The sequence below is a fragment of the Bemisia tabaci genome, chromosome 1 (genome assembly GCF_918797505.1).
Source record: "Bemisia tabaci chromosome 1, PGI_BMITA_v3".
Lineage (NCBI taxonomy): Eukaryota > Metazoa > Arthropoda > Insecta > Hemiptera > Aleyrodidae > Bemisia > Bemisia tabaci.
Genome location: NC_092793.1, coordinates 68,758,047 through 68,775,933, shown reverse-complemented (window position 1 = coordinate 68,775,933; position 17,887 = coordinate 68,758,047). Strand labels below are relative to the sequence as shown.

Sequence of the window (17,887 nt, the reverse complement as noted above, 5' to 3'; positions counted from 1 at the left end):
TTCATCTGCATTTTTCATCAACTTGGTTCTCAAGAAACCTTCAATGATCAGACGCAATGATATGCTCCTTTGGCGTGGTAGCGAGTGGAGATAATCTATGAACTGCTGAAAGACTACTTTTTCCTCAAAAAGTGGATTTTTTCACCTACCTACACGAAATTCGTAGAATGTCCACTCAATTAGGGCTCAGACTGAAAAAGAAATTAATTAATTAATTTAAACTGACTCAAAAACACTTCCGGATTGAACAGCTTCGATTAACTTCCCACCGTTCCGACAATGAACAGCAGTGGCTAGGCAAGAAATTACTACTAAACAGACACACTGCCAAAAAAATAATTTATCCGACGACATGCGAAAATTTATTCAGTGAAAAATATTAGACATTCTTGACTAATAAATAGGTATGTAGATGTACTATCACTATTACTAATGTCCTCAAAAGGGGTTAGTTTAATGAGAAACAATAACAAACTCGTCCGAACTCGCCCCGGCGAATGTTCATGACATTCGCGGCAGTTCGCGGAACCATTCGACCCCAAGGTAGATTTACACAGGTATGGACAGAACTAAACAACTGGCCTCTGATTGGCTCTCCAGCGGCCCCTTAACGTCAGCCATTTTGGATGTTTTGATTATTTTGATGTATTATGTTCGGTTTATCGTTTGTCAAAATTTTGTGGGATTTTTTGCACAATTTTGGTTATACGATATTAATTTTAGCGTTTAAACGCACAAACGTTTGAATGTTAATTTGATTGTAATTTAATTAAAAAACGGGCCCCTTAACCTACGTCACGAGGTCATGTGACACGTACTGAGGCTCATGGGAAATTTTCAACTTCTCCATACCTGTGTAAATCTACCTTGATTCGACCCGTTCGCTTCGAGTCGACGACTGCCCTTTTTTCGAATTCGACTTCTGCCGATGTCGACGATTGAACTCCGCTCGTTTCGAACTGGAGTTCGGGCCTTCTCGACTCGGATTGAAGCCGGCTTGTGTTCAATTTCGTGCTAATTTTTACCCGCATTCCCCGTTTTTTATCAATATGTTGTAAGCTCTTTCAGTTTTGAGTCACAGTCGGATCTCATTTTCGCAAGTTATCGTCCAAAATATTTTTCCACAACTCGAAGAAATGTGTTAGGTACGTTCGGTCATCTCATCAATAGTTCTGTCTCTGCTTCTGAGTAGTGGCTTGTTTTCACTGAACTTTTGACGATTGGTCAGCTTTTTTACACCTTACTTCAGTTCCGCATTGTTCTACCTTATCTTAGCTCTTTCCTCTCTACTAGCTTTTTCGACACACTTCACTTATTTAAGTTTGATCGACTTCTAAATTGTGTGGCAAGGTGTGGATTTGCAATTGGCATTGCTTGGTTAGAATGGTGTTCAATTTAAGCCTAGGGGCCCTCTAGGACCCAAGGTCTGAATGAATGGAAAAGTAATATCATTATTTTTGGTAAGTTTCATTAATTAAGCTCAATTAAATCATTCAATACTCTAATCTGACCCTCGCTATCTTGGATGTTCAGTTTTGACCATTGTTTATGCTAATAGGTGGTACCATGTGCATGTGCACGCTAATACAGCTCCAAGGACCTTAGGGAGGGACTGAGTCCTTATTCTTCCTAAATTTATTTTTCCATCAATGCTAAAGCCCCTCGCTGTTACAAACCACATACTTAACATCCCAACTTTTGAACTTGCAGTTTATTTAACACTAATGCCTATCCCTCAAGGTTCGTAGAACTATGACATGTAGCGGCATGATGCTCACGCTAATTTTTAGTAACACACTCATGTAAGCAGTAGATTCAGAAGCACGAATTTATTTGTTCTTGAATTTTCATTGATTGTTGATTAGGAATCTGAGTTGAACCCTAAAGTCTAATTGAAGGTGATCCGGCAGTATCGCCGATAATGGGCTCAAGTGAACTATCATTGATCTTGGAAGAAATTAGGCACCACAGTCAAGCAGGTATCTTATGTGGTATTTTAAACATGTCGTTGCTTTAATCAGGCAACACCTGCAATACCATCTGATAATCAGTTTCGATCTTTGATTCGATATCGAAAACTATAAACCTGTTTGGCCGGACCAATTTCGGTGACCAAGTAATTCGGTTATCAAAGATAGTTCATCTGAGCCCATCATCCATTGAGTTCCTGAACGTAATATTCATATAGGTAAATATTCCTAAGGTTGATAAAAAAATTCAACACCAATTTTGCATGTAATATTTACTAACAAGGGTCTGATTTCAATTTGCTTCGCACAACCATCTTGGATCTTGAAATCAGGTTTACTCCCTGATAACCAGGTTGTAATCTGTACCTTGCTTGTTATTAGACAGATCCGATCCAAGATCAGACATGACCTACCCATATAGCCAATGTAATGCACAATCCTGCCTCTTGCATGAAAGTGATTACATTTGACCATCGCTAGACTATTTCTCAGTAATCTTTCACTTCTGAGATGAAATTTACTCGGAATCCAAATTAATTTCAAATTCTGATGGTAAAAATGATTACTGTCACCTTGAAAGAAAATACTTATAAAGTTACTACAGTGTGTGAATCGGTGTGTGAAATTTTATTTACAGTTTAAATGAATTCCTATCTGATCCTTGACGGATTAGGTTGCCATGGAGATACAAGTGGTATCAATATGCACATTCTCATGATAAAGAATTAAAAGTTTTATGTGAAGTATGATACGTAGGAATCGAAAATCAGTTCAAGAAATTAAATTGAACACTTTTGTTTATAGGCAGGTTTTTTTTTGCCTCTTCTTATTTCTTTTGTTGTATGCTCAAAAGTTTCCCTTTCAAGCCCACCAACGAGACCTGTTAGAGTTCAAATTTTATTTAATGTTACCAAGTAAGTAATGACTTATGCTTTTTTTATGAACTTGCTTTGTCAAGATTAATGAGGAATGAAGAAAATGAGAAACAAAATTAGATTTGGGGAAAGAAACGAATGCACAAATGATCCATCAACTTAAAAGCATTAATCATCAGTTGGCCCATTGGTTAGCATACAAATTTCTGTTAAAGGGTTCCATTTTCTGCCTTGATATTTGTCTGTGCTTTTCTCTCCTCAGTTCTTAGTCAATTGGCGAGGTCTAGAAACTTTATACTCCCAATTCAAGCAATGTAATAGGGTCAGGCGAAAATTAAGTTCGAAGATCAACCTCATCAATTGTCCATAAATGATTCATGATTTTGAAAAAAAAATCCATTGGTATCCTTTGCTTACCGCTGGTAATTTTTTGGTTACTTGGTTGAGTCTGTATAAGAAAGTTCTAGTATCTGTAGTTCTGCTCAAAATTAGTTGTGATCAGAGCTCTTGACCACTGGCGGTCCCAGCAATTTGACAACATTATTTTTTCTTCATTTAAACCGATGGAAATATATAAATTGTCGGAGGGGTCAGGTGCTCCAACAAGATTCGATTATTCAACACAGGTTTAAATGGTGGAAAGCCAATGTTACCAAATCGCTGGATCCGCCTCTGTTCTTGACCAAGATTTGGACCGCATTTTGCAATTTGGAACTATAAATTCTGGCTCTTCTAGAAAAACACATGTGTGCATGGGAAACTAATGGCACATATGTTGCTTTTAAACCGGGCTAGAATTTATAATTCCTAATTGCAAAATGTAGTCCATCTATAATTTATGCACTCTATGGCATATGAAGTTCAGCCAGATTATTTCAGGAGTTCAGTAAACTTATCAAACTTTCCTGACATACTTGATGCAAATGACATCTAGTGTATTTTCAAAGGAAATACACTATTTTTTTTTTTCAAAATTTAATCACATTACTGAAGTACGTATGCATTGAGAAAGCTAAGAATAATCCGAAAAAAAAAAGGGGGAATAATTTGATTCTTAAGGCATTTCTTTTTAGTGTTATTGAACCAAAGATCAAATTAATTACTTACTTCCTGATCTGTGAAGAAAATACAATGAGCCAAGCTCCTAGATTAGAAGATTTTGATGGGATGTCACTTCCGTTTTTCCCTCTTTTCTCAATTGTCTTGGTCGAGGTTGCTTTCTTAATTGGCTGAAGGTTTGTGTGTTTCACTGAAATGATGTCTGTGAGAGAATCTGCATCTGAACTTTTTACTCATCTCTTAATATTTCATTCTGTCATCCAACACCGGCACAGGGTAATCCATACCACCTGCACTAGGCCTTTTTTGGTAATACCTGGCCAGGTGAAGTCAGGACTGCAGGAGTGAGCCGAGTATTGCCCCCAAGGGATCCAAATTTCATCATCCCAAAGTTCCCCGGCTTTTGTCATCAGGGCCTCTACCACCAGGAAAAACAGGGAAAACCCAGGGAATAGAATTTTGAGGGAAAACCCTAGGAATTCAACTTCTTGAATTTTTGATTTTTCAAAATCCGCAGGTTTTGTCAATAAAAAGTCCCACTTTGCCTGACTCAATGACAGTTGTTCAGACGTAGAAAAACTACTATTTATCGGATTACATAGAGCAGTCAAAAATTATCATGAAATGTCTGTGAAGCATGGTTTTTGAAAGTGTATTTATTTACACACTAATACAATCCAATATTTTTTAAAATAGGATTTTGGGGTAGTGAAGTTGAATGAGAAATTTAGAAGGCAGGAGTAGCCTCTCTAAGTAGTCAGCTATCAGAGCCCCGGGTTAGTGATTGTTTTGTTTTTCACCTCTGTATCGGATGAGTTGTCTTAGAGAATTACTTTATGATGCCATCACACAAAGAAAACCTAGGGAATTTGAAAGTTGAAATAAAGTAAAACCCTGTGTCATTGACGGTAAAAAGGAAGGGAGTTATTGTTTTGAAAGTGGAGGTTCGCAGAAAAATTTTGAAATAATTCTACTTGGGTGTCTAAATCAGAAGGTACGGAAAATTTGAATCCATGCTAACACCATAATGTCTAAATTCTGCCCATCCCTGCCCAAAATATTGACCTCGCAAGGTGAGAGATATAGTCCAAATTTAAATTTTCTTTGCTTGTTTGTTCACAGTGTTAAACCAGTCCTGGAGCTGCTCTTCAACTCTGAGCGTGCAATGGCTACTCTTCCTAGTCGAGCACGTATTTATGCAGACGTCAATTCTCACAAGCTCCGTGAATATTGGGATTACGAATCGTATGTTGTCAACTGGGGGTATGTATTACTCAACCTATGTCAGTTTTTTTTTTTTTTTGCAAGCTTTTTGATTCGCCTCCTTTTAAATCAGAGGCGGATCCAGCAATTTTGGCAACATTGGATTCTCCTCATTTAAACCTAGGTAAGTAATTGATTCTTGTCAGAGCACCAGGCCCCTTCAAGAATCAATAAATTTCCATAGGTTTAAATGGAGAAAAAAAATGTTGTCGATTTGCTGGATCCGCTAATGCTTTGAAACCTGTCTGTAAAATCATTCCTTGGTGAGGTAGCCTGCTTCTGCAGGTATTGATCGTTTTTCTATGTACTCAAATGGAGGTACAAGAGTGGTACCTATCGGCAAGAATCATGACTTATTTATGAGGGTGTAAATGTCATATTGATTTAAAAATAGTCTTGCTCCTCATCTAATCCTTGCTTTAATTTGCAAAGTCTGTTGCCTTCAATGAGACCCCATCAAAAGCCTGATGTGAGGAGCAGTTTCAGTCGCATGTGATGATAGCTTGTTGAAACGTTTTCACGTACCTTCGAAGATTTCTTTCAAATAATTTTGTCTCTATTCCTAAGAGTGTGTTCTTTGTTATATTTATTTTTCTATTTGCCTATATTTTCTTTCTTTTACAGTCAGCAAGATGATTACCAACTTATCAAAAAATTGGGCCGTGGAAAGTACAGTGAAGTGTTCGAAGGTATCAACATAACAAATAGTGAAAAGTGTGTAGTTAAAATACTAAAAGTAAGTCCTCTTTGATTTCTATATATATTTCATCCATTCACTCTTATTTCTTGCCTAATAATGTATGAGAACTATCAGAGAATGACACATATTTGAGGATAGAATCCACCTTTTTATGACACAATTCAACAATAAATCAATGGAGTTCATTTGATTAGTGTCCTCAAGCTGTGTTGAATCGGGAGTTTTCCTATCGGGAACTGTGTCCTTTGATGAGGTGAAGTATTTTAACCCTGATTCCAATAAGTCTGAAATTAGAAGTGCAGGGATGGGTCTGGGCTTTTCTAAACTTTGTATTTAGCATTGGGGTCCCAGTTTTGTCCTGTTTTCATGGCAGTTCCCTTACTTTTTTCTGTTCTTGCAGGGACCCCCCTCCCCTCATTTCATATTAGAAGTGGGGGGAGGGGGGCGCCACATGACGGCCAGTTGTGTCGTTCGGAAGTTACTTTAACACTGCCCCTTTTCACCCTCTTTTATCAAAGTTTGAAGTGATGATTTACTTTTTCCTTACTTATCTGGGATTTTGCAAATATTGCGACATTTTAATACTTAACTGAAGTGACCTTCCCATTTTTACGTCTGACCTGCTGGCATGAAGGTTAGTTTCTGCAATCTTGGGATAATATCTATACCACCAATGTACTTTTAGTCCTGCCTTAAAGTACTCTGCAGTAATGATTAACATTATTAAATATATCTGTAATTTTTACTGTACTTGGGTGAAGTAAGTGACTCCTCCTATTTTTCGGCAGTCCAGGTGTTTCTAATTCTTTCTCTGCTCTCCTTTTTTCAGCCTGTAAAAAAGAAAAAAATTAAACGAGAGATCAAAATTTTAGAAAACCTAAGAGGAGGAACGAATATCATCACATTACAAGCTGTAGTAAAGGATGCTATCTCCAAAACGCCTGCACTAATATTCGAGCATGTGAATAATACTGAATTTAAGCAGCTTTACCAAACCCTGAACGATTATGATATCCGTTACTATCTGTATGAACTATTAAAGGTATGATAATAATGTGTTTACATGTTTTTCAAATTATTCAAAACCTCATCGAAAGAAGAGAGTAAAATTTTTGTGTCAAGGAAAGAAATCGTTTTTGAGATGAAAAGCACATGATGTTAAATGGTTCCTGGAGGAGCTGAACTTTATCTCCTAAAGCCTTTTTTTTTTTGAGGGGAGGGGGGGGGGGGGCGGCACATTTCCTTTAAAGTCATCACGGATGCATGGAAAAAAGAGATCACAAGTCAACCAGTGATGGACGCAAGTATACTTTTAGGGAAAGGTAATCAAAATTGTAGTAGTATTTACCAGACTCATTTTGAACCGGTGTAATGTTGAATCTGAGTCTTGATGCAATCAAATCATTGGAAAATGCTGCTAGACGCCAGTTTAAAGTGTCCAAAGCTGTTAACTTTGAAGGGGTTTTGGGAAAAATGATGAACCGTGAGCTAAAATCTTTGCTGGGCGTCATCAAAAATAAATGAGCAGAGCATCAAAAAGAGCATTTCTTCCGTCTCTCAACAGGGAAAATGTTAAAAATTAGAGTGTGTTCTAAGTTCTCTTGAATATAACAATTATTTATCCTCCTCTACCTCTTCAAATTAGCTAACAACACTTTTTAATATCTTTTTCAGGCTTTGGATTATTGCCATAGTATGGGTATAATGCATAGAGATGTTAAGCCCCACAATGTAATGATAGATCATGAAAATAAGAAACTTCGGCTAATCGACTGGGGTTTGGCGGAGTTTTATCATCCAGGACAAGAGTATAACGTGCGTGTAGCATCAAGATATTTCAAAGGTCCTGAACTCCTAACGGATTATCAGGTATGCCGCATAATACAAAGAATTCCATAACGTCATACTTCAATGAGGTACCTATTCAATTTTTCAGAGAGTGATGTTTGTCAAGCTAAATTGAAAAATCAATGTTCGAATTTTCGAGTAAGAAATGGCACAATATCCTCAAAGAAGAAATGATGTACAGCTTAGCTAATTTTGGATTCATTAAATACGCAACGTAAAGTTTTATTCCAATTGTTATCAGCAGTGGCAAGTCTTGCTCTGAGATTAATCGATTGCTCTGTCCTTTAAACCTATGGGAAAGGATCGATTATCAGGGTGTTTGCAATGAATACCTTAATAGGTAATAAAATCTTTGACTTAATTTCAAATGGGAAAATATCAATAGTCTGTTATTCACGCATCGCTGCCAGTTTTCAGCTATGATCAAGGCAGATCATTTTAATGCAATCTCTCTTTAACGATATTCTGCTATTACAAACTTCAAACTACAGTAACTCCAGTTCAGTTTCACATTTTCAGGCAAGCACCTCTACATATTTCCTTCTAACATATGTTTTGCCTCTCTTTTGCAGATGTACGATTATTCCCTTGACATGTGGTCTTTAGGCTGTATGTTTGCCAGTATGATTTTCAGGAAAGAGCCCTTCTTTCATGGCCACGATAACTATGACCAACTTGTTAGAATTGCAAAAGTTCTAGGAACCGAAGAATTGTTTGAATATCTAGAAAAATATAATATCGAATTGGACCCTAGATTTTCAGACATATTAGGAAGGTAAGTTCCATATTTTTTTTTTACACTCTCTCCTTCCTTAAAGTTTCTTTATTGAGCTGGATCCCTCTTCCACGGCTCCATGCCTGGTAACAAATTGATGTAGTCATCGCTGTAGTGAGTTGCAATGGTTTCTTGAACCAAAATATCAGTCTTATGTATGTATGAGTAGAATTTCGCCATCTTTTGGGCTTATTTCTCTTGAATGGACCACTATACTAGGTGCAAATTTAAGCATTATAATGTATGTTATTTCATCAAAATTTTACGCAGAACACAATTTGTGAAACAAGAATTATTGAAAGTAATTCCTTCTCAAAATCTTCATGTTTTTCGAAGAGCCAATTCAGGGATTATCCTTTTTATCTGTTTTAGTGTCAATAGGTTGAAGAGCGTGCTAGCTACAACTTATGACTCTACAATTTTAACAGAACTTCCTCCAATTTCTGTAGTAGCTCAAGGACTCACATCAAGCCTTGCAGACTTAGCATAAAGCATGAAATCAAAAGACAGCGGACACTATACACCTCTGAAGTTTTACCTTTAGAAGCCTGTCACAACTGCAGTAGTACGCAGTTTGGTTACCTGAACTCGGGTATTTCTGGTGAGCGGGAAGTTCGAATTTGAATTACCAGTCTAAATACAAATTGTGATATCTTGGTTATGAGTTAATATTAGTAATTTTTGTACCTTGAATTTGTACCTTGTCTAGTATTCTATTGAGTATTTTTTTTTTTTAATTGTCTTTTAACATTTCATGAATCTTTTCATTTCCAGACATTCTAAGAAGCGGTGGGAACGTTTTGTCCACAAAGATAATCAGCATTTGGTGTCTCCTGAAGCTCTTGACTTCCTGGATAAACTTCTTCGATATGACCACTATGAAAGACTTACAGCTCGAGAGGCCATGGACCATCCATACTTTTGTAAGTTACTTTTATTTTTAATTTTTGTATTAAAAGAGAAAAGTCATTGTTGGGTTCTGATAGTGATAACTTTTAAGTTGTTGCAAAGCTTTTATGCCATAAGGACTGTAAAGAGCCTAAAAAATAGTAACAATTGACGTTAAGTGACAGCTCTAGGCCATTTGGGTTGTGCTGGGCCAGTTCTGCACCAATGGTTCAGAGTCTGTAGTTGATCATCTCGGCATTGTTGTTTAGGATATTTCGATGAATTTACAAAAGAGCAGACTCTCATTGGTGTTCATGTATAGAGTACATTTAAGTCGTCATGCATTGAAGTGCTGATAAGGTCATTTTCCGAGGCTGCTTTATCTAATCTCCTGAGACTAATGCGCAGTGACTGACCATGCCGTACGCGCAGGTTTCCAGCCCCTAGCTTCCCCCAGGGTGTTGTTGAGGTACAAAATTTATTAAACAAAAACTAGGAGTTCGGCACATTTTTGAATTTGGTATGATTTCACTTACTATAATTTTCCAAAATTTGGGAGAAAGACTTTCGTCTTAAATTATTAAATCTGGAAAACACTCGCAGCCTGCAACTCTTCGATAAGCCGTCATATTAAAAAATGCTGCATGGTTCGCAGCTGATTCACACTCGGTGAACAGAATGCTAGGAATTCACTGCCCAAGGATTGACTTCAGCAGCGTTCCAATGCACAAAAACTCTGATGTACTCTCTGTGAGGAGTGTGATCAACCTAAAACTTATTTTTTATAGGAATTCATTGTTTTAGTTTGTCAATTATGTACTGTTGGACGTAAATTGATCTTAAATTTTCCTCATTTTCGCTTTTTTTACAATTTTTGTGATTTTGACTGAGTTCAGTTAACAATATCAAAGCATTATAACCAAGTCAAATTGGTTCGTATGAAAATATCAGCCATACTATGTTGAGCTAAAGGACAATCTTTACGTTTAATATTTTGTTGACTTTTTCTTTTCTATTAGGATTCTTAATAATTTTAACGGTTGAAGCTGAATCCTAGATAGTATCAACATCATTTTTAGCAAGGCTTGGTCTTACCTTAAGAGCTGGAGATTTTATTTATTTTCAGTATCAACGGGCCATAAAGACCCATTTGCTAAACTTTATAACAAAACAAAGACACAACAAGACGGCAATTTCATCAATTTTTTCTCACTAGTTGTCCGAATAGAAGAATTATCAAAGTTTTTCCCTCTACATCTGGCAGAAACTATGAGGAACTTTTTCCCCAATCCTGCAGGGACTTTGAATCGTTTGATTACGAACTTTCATCCGATCCTCCATTACTCAAAGTACAATTTTGACGGTCATCTTAATGAACTTATGTAAAGTGAACAAGATAAAGTCATTGCCATACCGTGTTTGTTACCTACATACATGATATACACTGTACTTCTTTATTTAGCTTTTGAATTACCAGCTTGTCATTACTTTTTTCTTTGCAGTCCCAATCAAAGACTCAGGGCGCATGAATATCGTCTCATCCTCACCCACTCCATTAACCGGTACAGTGCTGGCAGTTGGCGAATAATTTACTTTTCAGGTGTGTATTCTTCAGCTAATCCTAAAAAATCAATTCTTTTATTAGCAGTAGAGAAAACTGACTTGTTTTTTCTCATGAAAGTAGAAGATATTTATCAGTTTAAAATTAACATCAAGACGAGCCTGATATTGCGTTCGGCCATGAATATTAGTTAGTAGTCTAGTTAGGTTTTTAGTGTATTTTCCGAAGGAAAGATACACTATTGCGTTCTCCCTCATGGTGGGACCTAGACCTGGGACCATGTAAAGAGCACCTATCTCGAGTCGTAGATCACGAATATATATGTCATTCATTTTCTGTCATATATATATATGTATGTATGTATGTATGTATGTATGTATTTCAGCCAGCGTGAGGATTTTGCAGTTTTCAGAGCGTTGAGCGGCAGTTAATTTTTAAGTTTCTTGAAACGAAACTTCTGGGGTTTATAGTCCCCTAAGAGTACTTTTAAACTGTGAAAAAAAAAATCGGAATACGTTAATTACTTTTCGCAGGGGTCAAAGTGGGGGGAGGTTTAATTTTGTCCACGCGATAACTCGAGTAAAAATGAATATTTTGAGCTGAAATTTTGATGGCAGTTAGATATCTACTAAGACTGGTTTCCTATTGAATTTCAGCGAAATCGGCCAACGCGTTCCATAATAGTGGCAATTTACCGTTTTTACGGGTGAGGGGGGGGGGTAGAAGTTGCCAGCCAAGGGGAACTGTTTCTTGAAACATATCTGTGGCAAGAGGGGTAGGGTAAATGATTTCATTCCCCAATGTGACACTATCCTTCGGAAAATACACTCATGCCGCGGTAAATGCGCGGACTACAAAAAGAACCGTCCCCTTCTTGCCGGCAACCCCACGGAAAAACTATGCCGCAAGCGGCAGGGTTTTTTTTCTTTTTTTCTTCATTCAGATGTAAAATGAGTCAACAAAAGCACATATGTATACTAAAATTATACATAGGCAACAAAGAGGACACGCTTCTTCAGAGAAAAGTTACATCAACAAAGATGACACATCTATTCTGAATGACTTCTCTCACCTAGTGTAGAAAGGGCACTGTATCCTGCAGCTTCATTTACACAGCCCTGCGTTTTTTGGTCATGTCGTGTTGCATGGCATGTCTTGAATGATTCCTATGTATTTTTTAGCGCTGAGATAAAAAAGACAGTAATAGTAAACACAAGTTTCTAAAATATTGGGAAGAGGAGGGAGGGGGGACGCCAAGATGTCATGAGAGCTCCTTGTGGCTCGCGGCTTCTTTCCGCCGCACTGTGTTGCAGGTTTCGACTTATCTGAGTTTCACACACCTTTTTGATACCTCGAAGCATTGTCACAGGTTTCAACTTGTCTAGCTTTCTATCATGAGTTTAGTGGGATTTCATCCTGACTTATCAGTGCTAATATGGCAGACAAAGCGGTACACTGTTCGCCCGAGATTCAGTTCTTTTTTGTGCTGAAAATTCGTACTTTTGGCCAAATGGCCTCCAGAGGGTGCAAAAAGTCATCAGATGTGTTTTGTTACATCTGTGGTGAGCTGATGGTGCAAAATCAGCGACGTGAGATTACAGAATTTTTTAGGAAACCTGCGACGCGGCGGGAAGAAGCCGTAAGCAGGGTGGAGCTCTTGTGACATCTTGGCGCCGCTCCCCTCCTCCCAATATTTTAGAAACTTGTGTTTGGGTCATTCCACGCCAAATCAGACCAGTGATTTGACCTGACCCCTTCAGAATTGCATGAAATTTGGCACACTCTTTCTGTTTACTGAGCTGAGTTGAAAAACGTAAATTTTAATTTTTTTGGGAGCCCCGTTCAACTTTTATTGAGCTTCCAAAGTTCGGGCAAATTGACAGATGTAGCACCTTTAAGAGGCTGTAACTTCAGAACGGTTGATCCGAGCCGAGCCGTTGTGGTATCAATGAAAAGCCCCTTGAATGCACTTTTTATCCATGTATAACACAATTTGACATAACTTCAAATTTTTTTGTTAAAAAATTGTAAAGTCGAAAATTGAAATATCTCAAAAAGGGGTAAATTAAATCGCACGAAATTTTGACTGAAGGTCGGTCATACCGCGAGGAATCCGGATGCAAAAATTCAGAGTGGAGACTTGATGGAGTCAAAAGTTATGAGCCAAAAAAGTTCGTTTTTCTCAGGTGCAAAAGCGCGACGCGTGATTCAAGCGGCTCCCGGCCGCGTCGTTCCGAGAATATTCCGGGCAGCCGGCGAGCGCCGCGTATATGCTGTGGCGGACTTCCCGACCCGGGCGAACGAGTTCCAGGAACGCCGCGGCTGGGAGCCGCTTGCGTCAACAGCCGAGCTTTCGCACCGCGAAAAACGAACGTTTTTTGCTCATAACTTTTGACTCCATCAAGTCTCCACTCTGAATTTTTGCATCCGGATTCCTCGCGGTATGACCGACCTTCAGTCAAAATTTCGTGCGATTTAATTTACCCCTTTTTGAGATATTTCAATTTTCGACTTTACAATTTTTTAACAAAAAAATTTGAAGTTATGTCAAATTGTGTTATACATGGATAAAAAGTGCATTCAAGGGGCTTTTCATTGATACCACAACGGCTCGGCTCGGATCAACCGTTCTGAAGTTACAGCCTCTTAAAGGTGCTACATCTGTCAATTTGCCCGAACTTTGGAAGCTCAATAAAAGTTGAACGGGGCTCCCAAAAAAATTAAAATTTACGTTTTTCAACTCAGCTCAGTAAACAGAAAGAGTGTGCCAAATTTCATGCAATTCTGAAGGGGTCAGGTCAAATCACTGGTCTGATTTGGCGTGGAATGACCCAAACACAAGTTTCTAAAATATTGGGAGGAGGGGAGCGGCGCCAAGATGTCACAAGAGCTCCACCCTGCTTACGGCTTCTTCCCGCCGCGTCGCAGGTTTCCTAAAAAATTCTGTAATCTCACGTCGCTGATTTTGCACCATCAGCTCACCACAGATGTAACAAAACACATCTGATGACTTTTTGCACCCTCTGGAGGCCATTTGGCCAAAAGTACGAATTTTCAGCACAAAAAAGAACTGAATCTCGGGCGAACAGTGTACCGCTTTGTTGGAGCGAAAGTTGAACGGGGCTCCCAAAAAAATTAAAATTTACGTTTTTCAACTCAGCTCAGTGAACAGAAAGAGTGTGCCAAATTTCATGCAATTCTGAGGGGGTCAGGTCAAAAAGTGCCAATTTTTGGTCTGATTTGACATGGAATGACCCGTTTACTTTTTCTGGTGATTAGTGGGTGCTAACAGAAGTAAATTATGGGGGGAAATATTTTTGTTGAGTCGTATTTTTAAAAAATTTGACCGGAAAACGATTTTTGGGGGGATAAAAATCACCTAAAAATGCATAAAATCTGATGAATTTCGGACAAGTATTACTCTTTGAGGCTTCCTTTTATGTGCAATGGTCATTTCATACTTAGTAGAGATACTACAGACCAAAATCAGTGGTCATATTAAAAAAAATATATAAATTCAATTTTTTGGAAATTTTTCCCCCAAAAACCAAAATTTTGAATTTGCAGAAAATGCTATTGTGATAGAATTTTTTGGATATCTTTCCCGAATTCAGTGCTAAAAAATACATAAGAATCAATTAGGACATGCCTTGCAACTTGACATGACCAATAAAATGCAGGGCTGTGTTATTTATTTCGACCACAAAATTACTTCCAAATAAGAATTGCAACCGTTTGTTTTTCATAGGACTTGTATTTTGATAGGGAAAACAATAAGTAAACAACAACCGGCCTATCATGTTTAAGGAGAACATTTACACTTTCAATTGCTTCTTTTTCAAAATAAGGTTTTCTGAGATGTACCCTTTCTGCACCCATCTCCTCAATTGACAAAGTGTAAGGGTCATTATAACCAGCATGGTAGTGAATGTTCCAGGGTGAAATTTTTTAAGGCTCCAAAACTTGAGGGAAAATGCCTATCTTACGATACACTCCAAGCTCTATAATAAAACTAACGTTTCGAGGCTCAACTGAGAACAAAACTTATACCTAGAAACAGCTAGTCCACATGTCCTGCAATGATATTACTTGTACTCTACGGAGTGGTCTATCTTAATATTACTCTTGTCAACTCCAGTTTATGTTAGTTCCCAGGCTCAGGCAGATGTGAAGATAAAGTCAGTGGTCATAAACATGCTCATAATTGGAAAGAAAAAAAAAATAGATTGCTGTAGCGATTTTAGAAAAAATCATGACAATGATGTTTGATTTTATATAATTAATTAATAACCTCGTTTTTTGTTATTTTTTTCAGGGCTTTGCTTGAAATTCAACTGTTTGATGAGTACACTACCTAAAGAGAGAAAAATGCGATACCTGTGCAACTGTGAACAGATCAGAAGCTATCTATTCCATCATACTTTATTTTCATAGTAATTTTTCACCCCGTGTATAATTTCTTAGCTGTTCTCACAAGTTTTTCATTTTTTTCATTATTTATTTTTACCTTGTTTTGTTTGCCTTCTCCTGATGAGTTCCTACAACATGTTCGCGTCGTACAATGAAATCTTGTTGTCAACATTTTTTCATCAGTTGAATCAAAGCAGTCAAAATTGCTCACGTCAGGTGATAAAGCCTTTAGCCTCTTTAATTTCTATTTGTAAAATGTGACTGATTGTGACTCATTCGAATGATTGAGTTTTGCACTCATATTTTTCTGACTTTCGGGTGTATTACATGCCTTCTTTTGTACCGTGATTGACTTTTTTTATTTAATTTTTTTTAGTTTTACTCTAAAAGAATCCAAAAGATAAAGTTTTTGCAAAACCAAGTTTGTATAATTTTTTATTCGTACATAAGAACGCTGAACTAATACTTAATCATTTTGGAAGATAATGCGAAAAAGATTGCGAAAAATGATTATCAGACATAGTGAGTTAAAATAAAAATAAACGGAAACCTCCAACTGTATTGTTTTAACTTTTTATTTCTAACGTAAGACTTGTTAAAAATTTTGTTTTTATGTGTTTTGTGTAAATATAACAATTAAACAAAAGTATATTGGGAGTATATACGTACATATTTTCTACATGATGTATTTATCTTACTCATCTTGGAACCTCTTAAATGCATATCAGCACATGCTGGAAGTATCGCCAATTTCTACAGTCAACATATAGCTCGGAACTGTCAATTTTTTTCTACAATTTTGTTTGTCAGATCTGTTATGAACAATTAATAGCCAATTTTAAATTCACTAATTCATTTATCAGATTGATCACTCGCTCGCTCATATATTTATTACTACCATGAAATTTTTCAACATGAATCTTTTATAAATCTTGAAGAGATTAAGAAATTTTAAGCAAGAATACAGTATACAGTGATCTTTCTGCCAAAGTGAGGAAGTTCACCAAATTGTAATAATGATGCGAAAGTAATTTTCCAAATTATCAACATCTTCTAAGTCGACAGCATGAAAACTTTTCTCAAAAACAATCAACCTCTAATCTAAGGCAACGGCCCTGTTCCAAAATCTACAGATAATAAATGCGACGGAATACAAAAGTTTCTCTTTTAAATATATTATCCTCTAAGAAAAGGAAAAATTCCACTTATAGGCCTTAAAAAAATGGAATAGGGATATCAACATTTTCTGAACTTCTTGCATCTATTGTATGGGAGTGTTATTGATGAACTCCAGTCATCACTGAATGCAAGGCTGAAAGGAGGAAGCCATCGGTTAAATTTTAAGAACTTTGAAACCCGGACCAATTTTCAGTTTTGACCCTAAATCAAAGTACATTGTCACAATATCCTGGATTTTTCAACCTCAGCCTGTATCCATCTTTAATGGATTCAGGATCCATTTGATGAAGAGGTCAAATCTAGAATCATTGAAAACTGGTTTTTGAACAACTTTAATAGTCCACTCGGCTCTAAATTCACCTTACAATGCCATATTAGTTTTGTCCTCTTTCAGGAGGAGTCAGTAAGACAACGTACAAACTAGTAGAGTATTAGGCATTATGGGCTTGACTTTTTTTGACTCTACGCATCATCTTTTTCGCAGGAACATCAAAACTTTTCCCCATCCAACATTGGAAAAGAAAGATACGAGATGACTAGAGCGCGGAAGAGTCCATTTGATGCTATGTGATGTTCGTGTTGTCTTGAATAGTAAATGAAAGCAATTTTACCCCAATGCTAATAATTTCAATGAGTTGAGAAGGTCTAACCTTACCAATCGGAATGCTCCAGGACCAAGAGTTCATTCCGGGTTTAATGAACTCTGCATTGGCAAAACGGAAAAAAGGGATCAAGCCATTTTTATTACCTAGTAAAAGGGCTTTTGACTTGGTGAGGTTTGACAGTACAGCACAAAAGGATCAAGGCCTCTTCTTTCTTTGATCCTACCGGAAAAAAATGAAACATTTCAATAGCAAGAAAAGGCTCACAACTCAATTTTATGGCAAAGGGTGCGTACTCTTTCCTCCAGAGAGAGAAGTGGAGGGAACCTCACTGGGGTGTGAATTTAAATGTGAAATAAGTTCATTTGATGGTGATAAGAGTAGTTATTATCAGTTATTGAACATAGGATTAATATTAAATAGGAGAGTAAAGAGCAGAAAAGTAGAAAACTATCTCAATCTTTTCCCTCTGCATTGTTAGGAAATTTAGATTTTAAATAATAAACATAAACAGTGAAATGATCTAGATATATTTCTCTGTTTTTTTCTAGATTAATAATGAGGTGAGTAGAATTACTTTCCCCGAAATTTATTTGATACTCATTTAGGATACATCTAACGCTGGGACATCCAGAAATTCCCTCCTAAACCAGAGCATGGACACAACCTTTCATGGAGTGCTGAAAATTTAGACTAAATTTTTAGTATTCGTAATTTCCCGCCTCCAGGCTGAGAGGCTGCTAGGTGATCATTGATT

General features: G+C 37.1%; 1 protein-coding gene across 2 annotated transcripts; it reads left to right on the top strand.

The window, feature by feature from the left end:
* The first annotated feature begins 951 nt into the window (after positions 1–951).
* CkIIalpha (casein kinase II subunit alpha) lies at positions 952–16,028 on the top strand. Of its 2 annotated transcripts, none has more exons than XM_019043282.2 (9): positions 952–1,145; positions 5,027–5,167; positions 5,792–5,903; positions 6,697–6,909; positions 7,542–7,736; positions 8,288–8,490; positions 9,265–9,413; positions 10,881–10,978; positions 15,255–16,028. In XM_019043282.2, the coding sequence occupies exons 2-8, from the start codon at positions 5,070–5,072 to the stop codon at positions 10,964–10,966; spliced, it is 1,056 nt and encodes a 351-aa protein (XP_018898827.1). In that variant the 5' UTR covers positions 952–1,145; positions 5,027–5,069; the 3' UTR covers positions 10,967–10,978; positions 15,255–16,028. The 2 variants fall into 2 exon arrangements, with proteins under 2 accessions (XP_018898827.1, XP_018898828.1); XM_019043283.2 differs by having other exon boundaries at positions 958–1,460.
* The last annotated feature ends 1,859 nt before the right edge of the window (positions 16,029–17,887 follow it).

What these genes read in the sequence shown, in the direction of transcription:
- CkIIalpha (XM_019043282.2), top strand. Translation starts at nt 5,070, where the DNA reads ATGGCTACTCTTCCTAGTCGAGCACGTATTTATGCAGACGTCAATTCT. An exon ending in TCGTATGTTGTCAACTGGGG is followed by an intron (nt 5,168 to 5,791) that starts GTATGTATTACT and finishes TTTCTTTTACAG; the next exon opens with TCAGCAAGATGATTACCAAC. An exon ending in AACTCCTAACGGATTATCAG is followed by an intron (nt 7,737 to 8,287) that starts GTATGCCGCATA and finishes TCTCTTTTGCAG; the next exon opens with ATGTACGATTATTCCCTTGA.